Source organism: Perognathus longimembris, chromosome 22 (assembly GCF_023159225.1).
Source record: "Perognathus longimembris pacificus isolate PPM17 chromosome 22, ASM2315922v1, whole genome shotgun sequence".
Taxonomy (NCBI): domain Eukaryota; kingdom Metazoa; phylum Chordata; class Mammalia; order Rodentia; family Heteromyidae; genus Perognathus; species Perognathus longimembris.
This window is the reverse complement of record NC_063182.1, coordinates 7,880,624-7,900,073: the sequence shown is the minus strand read 5'-3', so window position 1 is coordinate 7,900,073 and position 19,450 is coordinate 7,880,624. Positions and strand designations below refer to the sequence as shown.

The following is a 19,450-nucleotide window of genomic DNA, read 5'->3' as shown; positions in this document are numbered from 1 at the left end:
GAGGAGCAGCAGGTGTAAAGTCCTAATGGCAGGAGAGAACCTGGTGCCCTTGCAAAGCGAGAAGCAGTCGGTGTGGCAGAAAGTTAACAGGATGTTGGGAACACAGGAGAAACAGCACATTCACAGTTTTAAGGGATTTTTATCTTTGCTCTGAGCAATGGGAAGACACTGATGGATTTTAAAGCAAAGAGATAGTAACAGATCTGCATGTTTGGAGATTCGACTTCTGTTTGGAAGGAGCACAAGAACGTGAGATGCTGGAGAGAAATGATTACAGTTAAGAAAATTGGAGGTAAAACCAATAGGACTTAGTGATGGATGATTAAAGACGAAAAGTGAAAAAAAAAAAGACGAAAAGTGAGAATGTCCAGATACATCTTCTCGGACTCCTGACTGGTAGCACTGTTCCAGAGGCTGAGAGCAGGGAAAGGAACTGTATCTGAACGTTGAGCTACTTTGGGTATCCGGGTGTCTGAAAGACACTCGAGCGATGTCAAGGCAGCAGCCTGGAGGAAAGGTTGGGATGAAGATGGAAATAGGGAAGTCCTTGGCTTGGTGGTGGTAATTGAAACTGTGAGCATGAATATGATCATGTTGGGTAGAAGCAGAGAGGGAAAGGAAAAGGTAGCCGCTTAAGGCTGAGCTTTAAGGAATTCCAGCAGGGATCTGTAGATAATGAACCTGAAATATATTCCAAAGTAGAAGCCGAGGAGGCTGGGATGTCCAGAAGGCTGAGCAGGTCTGTTGAGAAGGGAAGCGTGGTCACTGTCAGCAGAGAGTAGTGAAGGGTCAGGTAAGGTGAGAGCTCCATGCATCTTTGGAGCTAGCCACACTGCTGTCACCAAGACACAGTACTGCTGAAACTATAAGACAAGGCTTCTCACACTTCAGGAAAGGCATTTTCCTAAGCCCAGAGGTACAAAGAACCAGCTGGGATGGAAAGGCGAGGAACACTGGCTACCCTGGAGTGGTTTAGGCTACAAAACTATGAGTTCCAGAAAGATCTCACCAGACACAAAGAAAAGGCACCAAAGTAGTGTCACTCAGTTTTGAGCCTGGGCAGAGGAAACATGATTTCCCAAACAGATTGTGTCCTCCAAGGTAGCAGTTGGAGCGACCCACACAGAGCTGGCCAAGCATCCAGGCTCTAGAAGGCCCTTCCACCGCCACCCAGTCTAGAGCTTCAGGAACAGCATCGGAGAGTTTGCTAATTAACCTTTTCAAAGCCCAGCGCCAGTGCTCATTCCTATAATCTTAGCTACTCAGAAGGCTGCGATCAAAGGATTGTGGTTCGAAACCAGCCCAGACAGGAAAATCCATTAGACTCTTATCTCCAATAACCAGTAAAAAGCCAGAAGTTGAGATGTGGTTCAAGTGCTAGAGTGTTGGCCATGAACAAAAAAAGCTAAGAAACAGTGCCCAGGTCCTGAGTTGCCTTTTCAAAAGCAACTCCCATACAGCTCTAATCTAGTAAATAAAGGATTGCTGTGACTGAGTCAAAGGACCATCTCCTGCCTCACCAAAAATTTTTGTGACGCTCGGACACGCTTTGAATAAGTTCGGTCTTTAGCAATTTTCACTACTGATGGCCAAGAGAAGTGTGAGCTAGTTAGGGTTCCCCCTAAAATGTGCTGCTGTCCTGCAAGCAAAGTGACCAGTGTGTAACGGCTGTGAGGACAGGGAAGGCGCTGTGGTTGAGCGGGAGTCCACCACGCAGTGATGACTTCATTTGCACGGTTTCTGCTTTTTGGCAATTGTGAGTACAACTGCTGTAGACATCCGTGCACAGGTTTTTGCACTCAAAGTGAATACCCAGGAGAACCTGTGGGTGACTGGAACCATATGTTGTGAGATGTTATTAAGTAGCTGACAGAGGGCTAGAGTATCAGGCAGATGGAATATACTGTGGGTTGGTCAGCGTCCCCGCCTCCTTCGTTCTCCCCTCATGTTCCATAGTTCACGCTGTACACCAAATGACTGCACCGGCTCCACCCGCCTCCCTCCATTTCTGTGCTGTCCCTTTACTTGTCCCCAAAAACGTTTCCACGTCCTGCTATTCGTTTTGATAAACGGTACTTCAGTTATGTAGAGGAGTTAGGCCTTTGGATTCCTAAGTACCCTCCTTCAGTCAGCTGTTTGCGTGTAAATACATTGTGCCCTGCACATGTTACCATGCGGAGCTGTAGTTTAGATGGGTAAGCGTATGTGCTGTGTTTGGGGCGGCTGCAGCGTCTTGCATGCCTGTCAGCAATGAGGAGCGTTGTTATTCCAGCTATTCTGTGTCCTCACCACACTTGACCGCCACTATTTGTCATCTTAGCCATTCTGATGAGTATGTAGTGATACCTTGTGGAGGTTTCTGTTAATTATGATGTTATGCGCTGACTTTATTTCCCTCAAAACTTCGTTAAGGATCTCATTTTGTCTTCCGCCGGGTGAATGTGGGGTCTCCGCGTGCTTGCTGACCTGCCTCCCCCTTGATCTTGATAGTGGCGTCTTCCAGGCCCCCGCCGTGGTCCCCCTGTAGCGGGAGGAGCTGTAGCGGACCAGTAGGGTGCTGAATTGCTGTGCTGTGTTCCCTTCTCGCCCTTCAGCCCCCACGGGCTCCCCTGGCCGACTTGAGGATAAAACTGCTTCTTCCCCACACTAAAGATGAAGATGTGTCTTTCCTCAGGACATACAGGATTGCTTGCTAAGGTCTTGTGCAGAGGAAATGGGACAGTCACCCTAATAAGCCACTTTTGAGGTTCCTATTACTGATTCCTCCCTCACACTTGCCTGGGAAATGCTTGGTTATCTCCTCAGATTTAAAAGTATCTAGATCTTTCGTCTTGTAGCTCCTGTGGGTGGGGCGCCGCGGCTGTGCAAGTGTACCACAGCCACCAGTGCCCAGACACGCGTGGGCTGCTCCGGGCCTGCCCCCGGGGAGTGCCGCCAGACACGCGTGTGCCGGGGTCCTCCCCTCGGGATGCTTCATGCAGGGTGCTCACCCGCCCGCCGCATGCACCGAGGTGAACCTGCCAGCGTGTACAGTGAGAGCTTTCCATCCATCTGTCTACCCCCACCAGGAAGTGGCTTCCCCGCCTCCTCCCATCCTCAGGAGGAAGCAGGTAGCTTGCCCGAGAAGCCAGCTGTGGAGTGGCCTGTCCCCCCAGCTCAGGTCTGCCCAACTTCCCTGTCGGTACAGGGGCAGGAGGGCTATGGGACCTGGCTTTAACTTCTTTGCTTTACTCTCATTTAAATGGCCTTGATTGGAAAATGCCAAGCGCTTCTGAACCTCTGGTCGCTGGCACCAGAGCAGTCTGCTTCCTGCTCTGTAGCTGTGTCTCATGAGGAAAATGGGGTACCCTCCTGCTCTCTCCGCTGTGCCTTGGTCAGATTCCTCAGTGTCCCCCTTCCTCCCCTGGCGTCTCTAGCTGGGAGGGGAGGGGAGGGGAGCTGGTTTCTTAAATACTCTGGGGCAGAGGACAGAAAATGTTTTGTTTCCTTTGTCTGAAGAACAGAGCTGTGTGTCTAAAGGTTTGTCACCACGAAAGGTATTCTCGGTCCCTTTCCCTGAGGCCTGGGAAACACAAGCAGTCTCGCTGGAATCTCCAACCGTGGACGCAGGCTGTTGAGAAGCTGGTCCTTTCCAGCCTTTGAAAGGTGTACTCGCTCATTCCTGGCCTCGTGCGGTGCCGTTCCTCGGTGTGTTGTCTCAGTGACCGATGTAGACCGCGCTAGGAAATGCTCGCGTGTGTCTGTGGGAGGCTCTTCTTCCTTTAAGGAAACAGTATCTAAATAACTCACCTGCCAGGCTCTGGAGCTGTGCCCCCTCCCCCCTTCCCCTCCTTCTCAGCGGCGTGCCTCTCACCTTTGTCACGCTGTAAGCATGGGAGCTACGGATGCAGACACGCGTCTCACCCTGGGTTGCCCGGCAGGGCCCCTGCGCTCCTGCAGACTCAGAAGAAAGCATCCCCTTGCCCGGGGATTTTCCACCCGAGGATGTCACTGATTGTACATGATGCCTATAAAGTGCCCCTTTCCGGGCCCCTGCCAGCTCCAGAGGCACGTTGCCTTCTGTTGCCTTCTTTTCCATTTTTGTCACCGCAGCTCTGCGGCACAGGCACGCGGGGACTTGTTGCTCCGCACACAGCCTGCCCATGGTGGCCTGGATGGGACTCGGGCCTGTGTACCCAGCCATTGTCTTAACCAGCAGGCAGCTAGGTCTGGTGAAGTGCAGTGACCGCTCACCCACCGTTCCGGAGGCCCCGCCATGTGTAAAAAGCCGCGAGCCAGCAGCGTTATATAGCTGGGCCTTGCTAACCCGTGCTCCACTTACGGCGGATTTCACCCATTGCGGGGTCTCCGGAACGTAACCCCCGCCAAGTGGGCCTGCAGGCCTTTCAGCCCAGCCGCCTGTGCTCGGGTGTCCCCGCCTGCTCTGGGCCAGCGCACCCGCTTGACAGGCAGCGGGACTTTGAACTCCCACCTGCAGCAGGCCGTGGCCATTCTAGGTGAGTTCCAGAGCTTAACCTCAGGCACAGGAAGGAGAGTGTCGTCCCCCCCCCCCCCCCCCCCCGCACCACATTGCAGGCAGCCAGGCTTCCTGGTTTGGAGTATACTACGTGCATGCGCAGAGCCCTGCCTCATTCAGTGCGCACCTGTCAGATTCCCTCCCCTCAGGACGCGGTGGCCGCCGGGAGAGGTGGGAACAAGGACCCCGCGCAGGTTGCTGCTCCTGAGGCCGGGCCCGTGGCAGCAGTGAGTGGGGACAGCCTGCCCTCTCACACCAGGACACGAAGCAGGGCGGAGGAAGGGACTGGAGAGCACCTCCGTCCTGACTGCGGGCCAGGGCTGGAGCTGGCGGGCAGTGGCCGTCCCTGCCAGCCCCACATTGTCCCGCTGGGGAACTTGCTCTTCACCTTCCGAGTCCACTGTCCAAACCCTAGAGCCTCGCTCTGCCGGCCAGCGCCACGGAGGTGGCAGTGGGGCTGCCTCCCGCCTCCTCCCCTCCCCTCCCCCAAGGCGCTCACCAGGCCCAGCAGGTGATCTGATGACGTTTTATTTTTAGCAGTTTTGCTCGGTAGCAAATGAGCTCACTACAGACACCGCCACAGCAGCTCCCTGCCCTCTCCGAGGCGGCTCTTTCTGCTCCTCGTGAAGAACGGGACTACTTCCTGCTGTCCGTCAGGATGTCTCCTCTCCTGCCTCTTCCCTGTGGCGGAGGGCTGGCCTGGCATCTGCCGCCTCCGGGAGGACTGGCAGCCACCTGCTGGTGCTTTCGATGCCCAGTGTGGGGCAGGGAGGGGGCAGATGAGACTCAGGGCCCCTGCTCCTGGCAAAGCTGCCGCCTCCATTGGTGGCACTTCCTGGAAGATGTGGTGGCTGTGAGGACCAGCCCTGGTGCCCGTCCCCGCTCTGGGTATGGTGGACACGGGGAACAGACGCCGGCCCTGGCACTGGCTGAGTAGGACGGGGCACTGGGGGGAGCTTCACCACTGGGTTGGTGTACGCAGAAGCCAGCGATCAGGTCCACGCCCACCAGGAGCCCAGCCTGTCCCCAGGCTGGCCACTGGAGGGCGCTTGCTTCCAGAACCACCTACTGCTGGTTTTATTTTTAATTTGCTAGTCCTGGGGCTTGAACTCAGGGCCTGAGCACTGTCCCTGGCTTCTTTTGCTCAAGCCTAGCACTCTGCCACTTGAGCCACAGCGCCACTTCTGGCCTTTTCTACATGTGTGGTGCTGAGGAATCGAACCCAGGGCTTCATGCATCCTAGACAAGCACTCTACCACTAGGCCACATTCCCAGCCCCACCCATTACTTTTTACACACACACACACACACACACACACACGTGTGTGTGTGAGAGGGAGGAAATAAGAGAAGAGAAACGAGAGAAGGGAAATAGGGATGGGAGGGGGAGAGAGGAGGGAGGGCATAACGGGAAGAGAGTAGGGAGGTAGAAAAAAACAGGGAGAGGAGCCAGGCTGGAGGTAGACAGCAGGGCGAGGGGCTGACCTACGAAAGCAGTGGGCTCTGGGTGCCGTTTCCTTTCCACACGGTGCTGGGCCCCGCTTCGTACCTTGCTGGACAGGCTAGGCAGTTGTTAGCACAGCCCATCGGGCCTGGTGTGGAGCACCTGGGCAGCCGCCATCTTTGTCCCAGCGCCGTGAGTGACGAGGACAGTTAGCGGATGCCACACAGCGTGGTGTGCCTGGCCGCGCGTGGCGCAGCATGCGGGTTCCCTCCTCAGGAGGCGGCAGGCTCCGGAGCAACGCGGAAGGCGGGGCCCATCCTAAGCCTTCATTTCCGGCTCCTCACCTTCCCTAAGAGCTTCCTCCCGGGCCTGTCACCTCCTGCTTGGGGCAACTTGGGGGACACCTGCGGACTCATGTGCCCAGCCTGTGCAGGGGAGAGCGGGCTTGACCCCGTGGGCTAAAGGGGAGGTGGCGGGGCTTTGCAAGACTGTGCCCCCTCGCTGTCTCGGCTGACACGGCCCACACTTCACCTCTCCCCGCGGTCTCGGTGCGGCGGGGCTCTCAGCACACGAGGCCACCTGTGTTCCACCAATGTCGCCCCGTGGCTGGGCTGGGGAAAGGAAGCCGGTCTGCTAGGGTTCTGGGATTCCAGCAAGAGGGACAGCCCTGGTCCCGGGGCTGGAGAGAAGGTGACGAGATGGATGTGTGGCACTGGTGAGCACCCCATCAGTGACTGCTGACTGGAACCTCCCGCATGGGGATCTGGCCGGAGGCGGGCGGAAGCCTGCGCGGGAATCCAGCGGGCTATTTCTAGAGCCCGTCCTGGGGAAGGGGTCACTCTGTAGCCGCTGCTCTCCCTCCCTGTTGAAAGCTGCACATTCAGGACCCAGCGAGACGGGGACGTGCGGGTCATGTAGGCAGAGGCAGCTTGCTCGCTGCCGCGTGTACCCCACAGTCCTGTGCTCCTCTTGATTCCTTCCCTGGCCAGACGGGGCCTGAGCAGATGGGCTTGCCAGAGACCAACGGGGCTTCAGTGTGTAGTTCCTTTTCAACGTGGCTGCTCGCGTTATCTCAGGTTCCTGGAGGGACAACAGGGGGCGCAGACCTTACAGAGCCCCGGAATCAATAAGCTCCTCCCCTTTGACTAGGCTTCTATGATGGCAGGTCAGCTCTCCCCAGCCATCTGCTTTCGTTGCTAGCTTAAGTTGGGCCAGGGGGGAAGCGAAGGACGAGCTCTGGGGAGCAAGGGGAGGGTGTGGGAAAGCTCTCTAGTACGCCAGAGCATTTCAGCTGCGGCTCCAACTCCAGAGCGGAGCTGCCAAGAGAGGAGGCATAAAAATAGAAGCCCAGCACCAAAATAGAACTACAAGACAGCTGGCAAAGGACTGGTCTAATTTGTAAGATTTGTACATTCATGAGCTTTGCAAAAGTGAGAAGTCCTTATTGCTTAGGAGTTTGGTGGTGGTGGTTTTGAGGTTTGTAAAATGTTAGCTGAAAGTCCTCAGCAGAAGAGCAGCTAATGCAGTGCGGGGCAGTGGTCTGTGACCTGTGGGTCTGTTTCAGCTCAGATCTCTGTTCTCAGAAGAATGGAGGCCACGTTCACAAGCCACCCCCACGTAGGTTCTAGCCCTGTCTCACTTGGCCAGTCTTTGGTCCCTGCTTGCTTTAATGCTTTGGGAGTTTGGAAGCAGAGCCCACAATTATGTACTGTCTAGGTATAAGAAAACAAAACAAAAAAAACAGGGTTCCTGGTTATCCCTTTAGGACTTAAAGCCCCCTTTTTAGGCTGTAATTCTTGCCCTCAGGCAGTAATTTAGCCTTCCCCATGTTCCTAGTTTACCAACCAACTAGGGCTCACCAGTTCTGGCTGCCTGGGCATTTGTCAGGTTGTCACTCCTGAGAGGTTGAGGGTGTTCTGTCTGGAGTGACAGGAAGGGACCAGTTACCATCCAACTTCAGCAATGGCAAGGGCAAAATGGCTGCCTCCAACTGCTCAACGGCTGCCGTTGGTGAAGCCTTCTGTTGGCCTGGGAGGCTGCCTGCAGGGACTGAGGTTTGCACCATGCCCTCTCACTCTCCCTGTTTTTCCTGCAGTGTATGTGGTAGAAGACCAAAGAAGAGATGACCTGGGCCCATCCACCTGCCTCACAGCCTGCTGGACTGCTCTCTGTTGCTGCTGTCTCTGGGACATGCTCACCTGAGCAGGGCCCTCGTGCTCTGCTGGCTCTGCGCCACCTCCAATCGTGTGCCTGCCCCGTCTCTTCTGATTGCTGTAATAAGTGACTAGCCTGCGCAGACCCCTCCACTTCCAATACTACGGGATTTTAGATTAGTGAGGGTTGCTGCTGTTTAATTCAGTGACTTGATCTTTCTAATGTTCAAAATCCATTTCTTAATGATCTTTAACAAATGTGCTAAATGACTTTCCTTTTATTTTTTTGGCCAAAGGCTTAGTTATTAAATATATATTTATAATTTTTAAATTATACGTTCAAGATAGTGGCAAGATGTAACATACCACCCAATGATTTCTCTGCTTATACCCTGTATGTTTCAATAAATTTGTCAAAACTTCACTCGTTTGAATTATTGCAGATAATCTAAACACCTAGAGCTGAGCTGTCTCGGGCTGTTCCCTTTCCTTTCCTCTTCGGCAGGCTTGGGTTCATAGAACGTGGTTATCTGTATTGCAGGCTGCTGTCCAGTGCACAAGGAGCCTCGTTATCATTTAGCTCTGGCCACATCCCAACAGTCTGGGTGTCCTGTAAGCCCTGGAGTCTTCCAAGATGGGCCCAACTTGCTTTTGGTCCATGGCCTACAAAGGGTCCTCTTGGTGACTGGGCTGCCTCAGGCCTGCTCCCTAGAAGACTAAGAGCCCACAGTTAAAGGGGACAGACCCAAGGCTTGCTTGCTTCCTTTCCCCTGTACTCAACTAAGCTACTCATCCTACCTTTGGCCACAGGGTGGCGCTGAACCGCCACCAAGCAAGTGAGATTCTCCTAGCCTGGCTGGCAGGGCAGGCCACAGTAACCTGCTAGAGCTCCTGCTCGCCTGCTGCCCGAGAGCAACAGTGCCACAAATACGTCCTAGCTCTTGAGAGGAAAAAAAGGCCATGGTTTCTGTGTCACATGTCTGGTGCCAAAGGGTGCTGCTTGCTACTGAGTTCACTTCTGGCAAGTTTGGGAGGAAGAGGGAAGGAAGCAAGGCTAACCGCCATGCCACTCTTCAGTCTTGGACCGAAGTTGTCTTTGAATCTAAGTTGTTTTTCACATGGAGTCCCACAGAGGGATTCAGACCCGGAGACGACGCTGCCTTTTGCCTTTTGTTTTGTTTTGGCCAGTCCTGGGCCTTGGACTCAGGGCCTGAGCACTGTCCCTAGCTTCTTTTTGCTCAAGGCTAGCACTCTGCCACTTGAGCCACAGCGCCACTTCTGGCTGTTTTCTGTATATGTGGTGCTGGGGAATCGAACCCAGGGCCTCATGTATACGAGGCAAGCTCTCTCGCCACTAGGCCATATCCCCAGCCCCTTTTGCCTTTTCTTATCCTGTGGCTCAAGACAAGCAGACATAGAGTGGGACATTGACTTTTATTGGTCTGACAGTTTACCTAGCAGCAGACTCAGACAAAGCCTCCCCGTCTTCCCAGGACCCCGTCTTCTCTCCTGGAAATGCCTGGCTCACCCCAGGTTCCAAAGGTGTCCTGGGCAGGGCGGCGGCAGAGAACACACACAGAGGAAAGTGGGGGTTGATGCCATTCAGAATGAAAGGTCCATCTCGCGGAGGGGGGTTACGCTGGCACAAGCCCCTCCGTTCCTGCCGGGACGAGAGGAGTCGGGGAAGTGCTGCTCTCGGCCGCTCCTACTGTGCCCTCCGTGCCATCAGCATCTCCCGGATGTTGTCCTCCGCTTCCTTAACGCTGCGCTCCAGGTAGGACTTTTTCTGCTGCAGGGGGAGAATGGGGAGGGTTAGGGCCAGGGAGAACAGGTCAGGCGGGCAGGCGCAGCCTTGACGGCCAGGACTGGGATGGAGACTCCTGGGCGCGCACACAGTGCGGCTCCTGCCCCAGGACAAGGCGCTGCGCGCTGGAAAGCAGCCCTCCTCCCCCAAAGGCTGCGCGTCCGCACACAGACCAGACAAAGGCCAGGAAATTCCCCACACCGCTCCTGCCCTACTACGGACTGACTGTCTCCTCCAGAGTTCCCATGGCCCGGGCCACGTGCCTGTGCCGCCTGGTGCTCGGGGGTGCGCTGCTCGGTCCCAGAGTCACACACACACCGCGCTGCAGCAGCCGGCGGCAGGGAACCCAGGACCGCGACACAGCGAAGCCGACCTGTGCGAAGTTGACCTCCTGACCCATCTGGGTCCTAAGTCAACAATCTCAACTTACACAGAGAGATGTAACTACTCTCGGCAGCCACATCTTGACCAGGACGGTGAGAGATGAGTCCGTCAGCGATGTGCGCACACTCCCAGCCCGGTGCTCAGCCCAGGAGTAGGGCGGCTCTGCCACAGGCCCTGCCGGAGCCGCGCTTGCGTCTATCCGCGGGCATGGAGGCTGGCTGTCCTGGGGGAATGCTCACACCCTTCTCGGGGCACACCTGACTGGGAGCCACGCTGGAGCGCGTACGCAGAGCCCAGTGCAGGCAGCCCAGGTGCCACCGAGGCCGTCGTGCCCTTTCAGTGCCACGTGACCCAGAGCCGCCAGGAAAGGGCTGAGGGGCAGGGCACCGCCCTGTGCCTCCCCGGGCCTCCCCCATCGCCACCCCGCCTCACCGCCCCCCAGCCCCAGGAGCCTCCTGGGGTCACAGGGAACACAGACCTTCCCAGATGTTTCACGAGCCTCTGACTCGTCCTTTATAACTTCACATTGCCTTTCTGCTAAGGTGGCCCGGCTACTCGCCGCCCGCCAGCTTTCCCACACCCGTGCCGCAGCCCATCTCCCCAAAGCTGGCCGTGGCCGTGGTTACAATCGCGCGGTGACACATGTGTACTGTTGCTAAGGAACTGTGTTTAATTACACTGCTAAACCCGATACAGTCCAATCATTGTAATAGCAGAGCGGGAACTTGAACTTCCTTTGATAAACAACCCTAGAACTTACTTGTGACTTAAAAGGAGGCGCATACCAATAAATCCTGACACACCGCTGAGGAACGCACACACACTGGGTGTTCACGGAGGGAGCAGCAGCCACACAGGAAGCACCCTGGGTGAAGGACAAGGCTCCCCCGGGGCCGGGGCCGTGCTCAGGGACTCGGTCTGTCACATGCCATCTCTGCTAATGTCACAGCTGGCCAAACCATAAACTGAACATCAGCAGATGCCTCTGCCCTGCTCCCCAGGCGGCCAAGTTCAGGGGGCCATTCTCAGTTACAAAAATCCTTTATTCCACACGGTAACATTTATTTCTTCATTTACTTTCACGAATTGCACTACTACTTCTGTACTATCCCTAGGGTCTTGAAGGTCCTTAATGGAAATTCTTTGTGGAAAGTTAACTTCAAGAGACAGAAGCGAGACCCGTTTTCTCACTGTTTCCATAGTGTCTCATCCCCAAGCACAACCACGCCGGGAGATCCCCGCAAGCTGGCGCGCAGTGAGGCGAGGCGCCTCTCCCGGGGAGACGCTGAACCCCAAGGCCCGCAAGGTAACCCACCTTGCTGGGGGAGGAAGGTCTCTGCAGAAGTTAACCGCCTTAAAGTGAGGCCAGCCTGAATTAGCACGGGCCGAGACCAGTGCCTAATGTCCTTGTGGGAAGGCCTCGTGGAGACAGACACGGAGGGAGAACGCCGCGTGTGGAAAGGAGCAGAAACGAGCAGTTTATCTGCAAGGAAACTAAGGTTAAGAAAGGATTCCTCCCAAGGCCTCTCAGACGGCATGGAACTTCCAGAGCCCGGAAGCAGACACTGCTGTGTTGCAGTCTCTGGTTTGTGGTAACCTGTTATACAACTGGGAAACCAACATAGGGCCTGAAATGAGCCTTTTCACACAACCTTCTCTTCTGGGCCCGAAGGCCCCCGTCCGGCCTCAGCTCTCAACGCACTGAGTTTCAGAGCCCTACTCTAGTTCTATGTTGGGATTATACTTACCCCAAAATCAATGTGGAACTGACAAATGCAAAGGAGCGTTCAGAGAGAAGGGAATTAAGGAGCCAGCGACTGCATTAACCCCTTCCTCCTGATGCCCACAGCGCATGCCTAAAACAGACAAGTCAGAAATTCTAAGGACCCGTCTCCTCCCGTTTCCATACCTGACCACTCCATTCTGGTAACTTCTAAACAAAAGCATTTTGCATTAGCCTTAAATCATCTTGAATAGCAACATCCAACCAAGCAAAAACCCCATGCACCTTGTCCAAAACGTGTACCAAATGCGACCTTAACGAAGCGCTTCCTAGGCGTCCGCTTGCTCCCGCTGACCCCCGGCCGCTTCCCGACGCCGTGCCAGCGCCAGCTCTAAACCCGAGGCGCTCACATGGCTTCCGGCCTTCAGTGAAGAGCGAAGCCTGTCTATGGGCTAATGAAACAAAATACAATGAGCGAGCGGCTTAGGACAGCGATGCATGGCTCACAGTTCTGGGTCTGCAAAGACCACCATCAAGCAGGTTCTGTGCCTGGTCAAGCCCTGCTGTCCACAAGGGGCCCGCCTCACACTGTCCTCACGCAGCGGAATCCTCCGGAAAGGGCACTGATCCCCCAAAAGGCTCAGGACCTTCTAAGCCCCACTCTTTCAGGTCGGTGGCCGCCTTACCCGAGACCTTTTCCCACACACCCTGTTCTCAACACCACTTCTCTACCCCGAGCAGCCACCGTGCGCCGGCCTCCCTACACGAAAGCTGCACCGGCGGGACTGCGCGCTGCGTGGTGACGAGGCCCCGCGTCTGGCAGAACGGCTGGGACAGAAGCACAGCGCGACACTCAGGAAATGCAGCGCTAAGGATGGGGACGGCGCCTTGCGGATTCACCCGGACACGCTGCTCCCCTCTCGCTTTCCTCCAAGCTGAATAAACGCACAAGCACGGAAGAGGCGAAGGCAGGACACAGCCCCACGGCGCTTTTCTGGCTGGGACACTGGCTTGCAGTGTCTTGCCCTTAGCTATGCACAGACTCGGGACTTCAAAGACAAGACAACGAGCGCCCTGAGGACCTGGCCCTGGGGCTGGCCTGGGTCAGCCTTCACCACCACAGAACAAACTGCCTTCACTTCCCACGCCCCAGCTCTGAAACCCTTAGGACACTGCTCCATCGGATGTCGCCCTCGGGGCCTGCGAGCTGCGTGCCCAGCACGGTCCAGGCGGAGGCCCGCCCCGCAGCCCGCCCCGCAGCCCGCCCCGCAGCCCTCCACGCGGCCCCGGCCGCACCGCGCCTGCGCTGCGCTGTCCGCAGCCTCGTCTTGCTGAGCAACTTCCCGCAGAGCGCGGCCCCCAGGAGTCTCTCGAGCGGCACCAAACCACAAAGCTCTGGTTGCAGCAACATTCTGAGCAGCTCGGAGACGCCCTGGGGGAGCTGCGGGGGCAGCGGACGTGACACTGCTCCCCTGAAGGTTCATTCTTCTGGGCGGCAGCGAGGGGCTCCCTTCATCCTCGCTAAAGGGAAGAGGCGCGCGTCCCCAGAACTTCCCCAACATGACACAATTTCTCAACCAGACTTCTGAGGTAATTCATCTTATGACACTCTACAGACTTTTTCTTTTCTTGGAAACGTGTCCCGTCCCTCCCCCGCTCCCCCTGTAGAATTTCCTTTCTCCTGTTTTTCATGCTTTGGGAGTAGAGAAAAGAGGGTTCTGTTGTTGCTCTGAGCCTGGGTCTTGATTAAGTACTATCTGGCTGTCCTGGAACTCCTAATCCCCCTGCCTCAGCCTAAATGCTGGGATTATAGGCAGGAACCACCATACACCTAGCTATTAGAAACATTTTCTCCTGTTTCTCTCCAATTGTCCAGTGAAGATCTGCACAATCCCAGTGTCTCCTCACCGGGCCTCCCTGCTTTTCTTTAGCCTCAGAGCCCTTTCTCCAAATGAACCCTCATCAAGGCTAAACAAATACAAGAAGCAAGATGGAGTTCAGGGGGAAGAGGAGTCAGATAAACGGACAGCGCACTTCTAGCTGGCCCATCTCCACCCGAGACTCCGGAGGCCCACGGGCCCACGGAAGCTCCCCTCTGTCCCTAAAGTCTTTGTCTTCAAAGCCCTTCTGCTCTCAGTCTGACCTACTCAACCTCTCCCTTGTGTGCAATCCATCTTCAAGCCTCTGTAGATGCCTGACTTTAATTTCTATTAATAATCAGAAAACTGAAGGCCAGGCCATCTTCCCACTGTCTCGCCAGTGGTACTGGAATGAAAGTCCCAGCATCGCATGGATTCTCGTCTCCTCTCTCTCAGAGAGAGTGCCAGCCACCTACCGTGGGGGTCTAACGGGAAGCCAAGAATGCACTGAAGGCTTGGGAGGCCTGTCTTGGCGGACGGCAAAATGTGGATGGCAGCGGGGAGGACGAGCACAGCAGAGGAAAGGGGGTGCAGGAGGGGCTGGGCCGGCGGGAGCTGAGAAGAGCTCAGGGAAGAGGAGTGCTCCCATGACCCAATGTGTGAGAAAGCTGGGCAGGAGCAGGAGAAGTGTGTAGGCAAAACCTGGGCGGGGAGCGGAAGCTGGCTGCCCACTGTGAATGCACTGGAAACGCCTCTTTCCCACCAAAGCCCCCCTTAGGCTCCAAGCCGACTGCGCGCTGCAGACCACAAAGAAACAGCAAGCGACTCAGACTCCAGAGAGCCCGCGGAGGACGGGCGCAGGGACCTGCAAGCGACTCAGACTCCAGAGAGCCCGCGGAGGACGGGCGCAGGGACCTGCAAGCAACTCAGACTCCAGAGAGCCCGCGGAGGACGGGTGCAGGGACCTGCAAGCAACTCAGACTCCAGAGAGCCCGCGGAGGACGGGCGCAGGGACCTGCAAGCAACTCAGACTCCAGAGAGCCCGCGGAGGACGGGCGCAGGGACCTGCAAGCAACTCAGACTCCAGAGAGCCCGCGGAGGACGGGCGCAGGGACCTGGTCCCACTGAGCACGAACCTCGTTTTTCTCCTGGGCCTGATTTACCTGCTGGAGGTCTGACACTGTACTGTGGGGGGTGTAAACCCTTCCTGGTCACCTGCTGGTCTGCACCCCAACTCAATCCACTAGGACAAACCTCCACACTGCTCATGCACCTTAGAGCGGAGATACACTGGGGGAAATCTACTCCTTCCACAACTTAGTGGCTAGTCCCTCAGTAGCCCTGAGGTCTGTCACCTACCTTCCTACTGTATCAGCTCCATTTTGGCTCCAGCCTACCAGACATCAGGGAAAGAACAAGGTGGAAAGAACATCATAGCTAAGGGCAGAGCCAGGAGGGGCAACTAGTCCAATGCAAATGGAAATGACCACCAGGCTTAGTCCAAAGAATCACTACCATTTGGGGTACCAGGCCTAAAAGGAATGAAGGCAAGCTGGTAGGTATATCATGCCAAGTGACAGAAGCTAAAATAGGTTGGTCTGAGACATTTGGTTGAGCAAAGATCAAAGGCAGAAGGAACTCGATCACTACCTTAAAACCAACAGCTGTTCTCAAAGTATTCTTCCTATCCCAGAAACATTAGCCAGAAAGTTATCAGAAATGTGCATTCTTGGGCCCAACCCAAATGTTGAGGGGAGACCAGCAATCTGTCTGTAGCCTCCTGAATTCACTGAATTGTAAGAACCACTGCTATAAATCAGAATCAGTGAGCTTTTCCTATAAAGGACCCGATAATAAAAGTGTGCGGCTTTGTGGACTTGCCTGTTACAGCTACTCAACGCTAGCACAAAAGCAGCCGTGGCCAATGTGGGCGGCGGCTGCGATCAGCGGGATGTGGCCAGCAAGCCTATCCAATTCGCCAATCTGTCTTCTTTAAAAAAAAAGATGGAGCTTTAAAAGGTAGAATGGAGTGGGTTGGGGATATAGCCTAGTGGCAAGAGTGCCTGCCTCGGATACACGAGGCCCTAGGTTCGATTCCCCAGCACCACATATATAGAAAACGGCCAGAAGTGGCGCTGTGGCTCAAGTGGTAGAGTGCTAGCCTTGAGTGGGAAGAAGCCAGGGACAGTGCTCAGGCCCTGAGTCCAAGCCCCAGGACTGGCCAAAAAAAAAAAAAAAAAAGGTAGAATGGAGTAGAGGTTTTTAACTTTCCATGAAAGCTGTCTAATAAAAGCCTAAGTTTCCATTCATCTATCTTTCCATTCATTCCGCTGGCTGCCAGATCATGTCTCGTGCTTTTTCCTTCAATAACTGGCTTCTGAAATTCATGACATGGTGCTTTCTCACCCCGTTTCCCTTCCAGCAACGGCGCGGGTATGAACGAGCCCTTAATCAAGACGCGTCAGCTTCCTCCAGCCACACCACAGCCGCACCTGGCAAGGTGAGCTCTACCAGAACCTTCTCTCCCCTCCTAATTACAACTGCACCCCCCGTCACCCCACCTTGCCCATGGCAAAACCCAAGGTCCTGTCAACACCCCTGAAATTCCCCCGCCCCCCGCGCTGCCTCCTATTCTTGCAGCTCACTTTTCTGGCATTGTTCCTCTAGCGTTCCGTCAACCTCCTCACACTTCCTGTGTAGCACACTTCCACAGCCCCTCGCTCACACCTATTCCCGCTCTCCTCGGCCTCCTCCCTCTGCTGCACCTACCTGGCAAGACGCCCCGCTAGACCAAGCTGCCTTCATCCACGCCTGCCCGCTGACTGCGCCCGCAGGAAGCAACCCTGCTGGCTGCTCCTCCTTCACACGCACAGCCTGGACTGGACCGAGAGTCTCTTCACGTGAGAGAACTTCACCTGTGCTCCAAAACAACTGTGTACCTGGTCTCCTCAAACCTCCTAACTCTTCTTCGCAGCTCACTGGGGAAACAAAAGCAAGGTGATGGGCACCGTCTCCCCACTGCCAAATTCACCACTGGCCCCTTGTGCTCACACACGCGGCCTCCTGCTGCTGTAACACGGGAACAAGCAGAACCCGTCACCAAGGCACTGACTGCGTCCCCAAGCACCTCTGCCCACTGTCACCTTTCGTCTTTCTTTTTAACCTTTGTATCGTTCTGCAAGATTCTTCCTGGAGAGGAAATTATTGCCGGGGAGAGGGGGTGGGAGGGGGCTTTCTTAGCCAGGCGCTGGCAGCCTGAGAAGGTCCTGAGAAGGACCATGATTCAAAGCCACCTTGAGCAAAAAAGTTCACAAGACTACTTCTCAGCCATGGCTGGACAAAATGGTGTGTAGTCATCCCAGCTAAATAGGATGCCTAAACTAGATGGACCGTGGTCTAGCTGAATGTCTAGGCAAGAAGCAAGGCCCTCTCTCAAAAATAGCCAGTGTAGCCAGGAGCTGGTGGCTCACACCTGTAATCTTAGCTACTCAGGAGGCTGATATCTGAGGGTTGTGGTTCAAAGCCAGCCTAGGCAGGAAGGTCTATGAGACGCCAATTAACCATCAGTAAACCGGAAGGGGAGCTGTGGCTCAAAGTACACTGGCCTTGAGCAAAAGAGCTCAGGGACAATGCCCAGGCCCCGAGTTCAACACCCCCAACCAACAAAAATAATAATACTAACCAGTACAGAAAGGGACTGGAGGCCTTGCTCAGCGGTATTTGTCCAGCAAGTGTGAAGCCCTAGATTCAAACCCTAGTACCATCACAGCCCTCTTCTCGGCAAAATTTCTTTAGCTGTTTTTAGTGGCAGCCTCTCACTTCTACTTGCTCTCCAATCACCCTTCCACCTGCTCCACTGAACTGACTGCGCTCCAGGCCCAGGGATCGGTCCACTGCCCAGAGCGTGGGTACTTCCCTAAGACCTTGTAACTCAATCGGCAGCTCTCAGCAAAATTCTCAACATGCTTTCCTCTCGGCTTCCATGGCGCCACACCCTTTCCTCCTCCCCTATCACTGGGCGCCTGCTCTTCACCCCTCAGTGCCACCTCTCACAGCCTCTCAGTTGCCCGGCCCCCCAAAGTCACATCGCCAGCCCTGACCTCCCTGCACTCCAGATTTCCATATTCACTTCTTTACAAAACAGATCCCCTAGGATGTTAAACTCAGTTGATGCATTTAAAATAAAGACCACTGGTTCATAATCATCTCGGTGAACGGCACTCAACTGAAAAAACATGAAAACCAAAAGCAAAAGATACAGAAGCTATCCAATTCTTTTATTTTCCTCAAAGTCAATCTCCATCAGCAAATGTTACTAACTTCCAAGTACAATTCTAAACTGTATTCTTTTCTGTTTATCTCCACTATACCTTCCTAGTCCAAGCCTGAATGTCTATAAGGGATACCTTAACAGGATAAATCTCTGCTAAAAACCCTTCTGCTGGTAAAGACAAGTAGAGAAAAAGGCGAGGGAAGAGAATGGGAGGGGAGAGGAGAAAATAAAGAAAAAGGTAAAGAAGGAAGGATACATAAATATATAATATATAAACATATTTTCTATACAAATACAAAAAAATTTAAACTCCCTCCTGACTTCAGTCTGCTCAAAATTATCTCCCAGCTTCCCTTCACAACTAGAATGCAATCCAAACCTAGATGGTAAGGCCCTACCTGCATGATTGGGACCCTGGCAACCTTATTACTACCATTTGGTACTCTCGTGCTTTTGCTTGAAATCCACCAAACTTGCACCCATCTTAAGATAAGAGAGTCGCTATTGTACCTTCTACCCGTGACTTTCTTCCTCCAGATACTTTTAAGAGGCTGTTTCTTTTTACTTAGAGCTTGGCTGAAATTTTGTCGTTATAAAGAGACCTTTCTGGCTACTCAGCTGGAGGTGGTCCCTAGTATAAGGTTCACCAGAAAGGAAAGAAAACCCACCACATGGTTCAGGCAGAAGGGAGTTTAATTGGGGGGAGAGCGAACTGCCAGCCCACACAAGATGGCGGCACAAGTAGACAGAGGAGAAGGAAGAAGAGAGAAAGAGCAAGAGAGTACGAGAGAAAAGGAAAGAGAATAGGGACTTGTGTTGAGCAGGATTATATAGGGAAAGGCGAGAGGTATGGCCAGGTGGATTGGATGTGATCTCAGAAAAGGAGGTGGTAACCGCCTCCAGGTGTGCCAGTTACCTAGGTAACGCAGGTACTGGGCGAAGACTTAAACAGGTGGGGGGCATCTGCATGGAGCCCCTTGGGGGTTGGCCTTACACCAAGAAGCTCTAAAATACCACCTTTCGCCAGGCACTGGGGCTCATGCCTATAATCCTAGCTACTCAGGAAGCTGAGATCTGAAGATTGTGGTTCAAAGCCAGCCCGAACAGGGAAATCAGGGAAGTCCGTGAGACTCTTATCTCCAAGTAATCACCAGAGAACCAGAAGTTCTGTGTGGCTCAAAGTAGTGGAGTGCTAGCCTTGAGCACAAAGAGGCTCAGGGACAGCACCCAGGCCCTGAGTTTGAGCCCCAGGACCAGGGAAAAAAATATATACATGTAACATTTTGGAGGCAAC

The 19,450-nt window shown here is 54.5% G+C and overlaps 1 protein-coding gene across 1 annotated transcript in view; it reads right to left on the bottom strand.

The window, feature by feature from the left end:
* Nucleotides 1-9,532: 9,532 nt before the first annotated feature.
* Nucleotides 9,533-19,450, bottom strand: part of Pfdn1 (prefoldin subunit 1) — a 54,450-nt gene continuing 44,532 nt past the window's right edge. Inside the window, exon 4 of the mRNA XM_048331574.1 lies at nt 9,533-9,902. Within this exon, the coding sequence (XP_048187531.1) occupies nt 9,819-9,902 (84 nt within the window). The 3' untranslated portion in view covers nt 9,533-9,818. The remainder of the gene's footprint in view (nt 9,903-19,450) is intronic.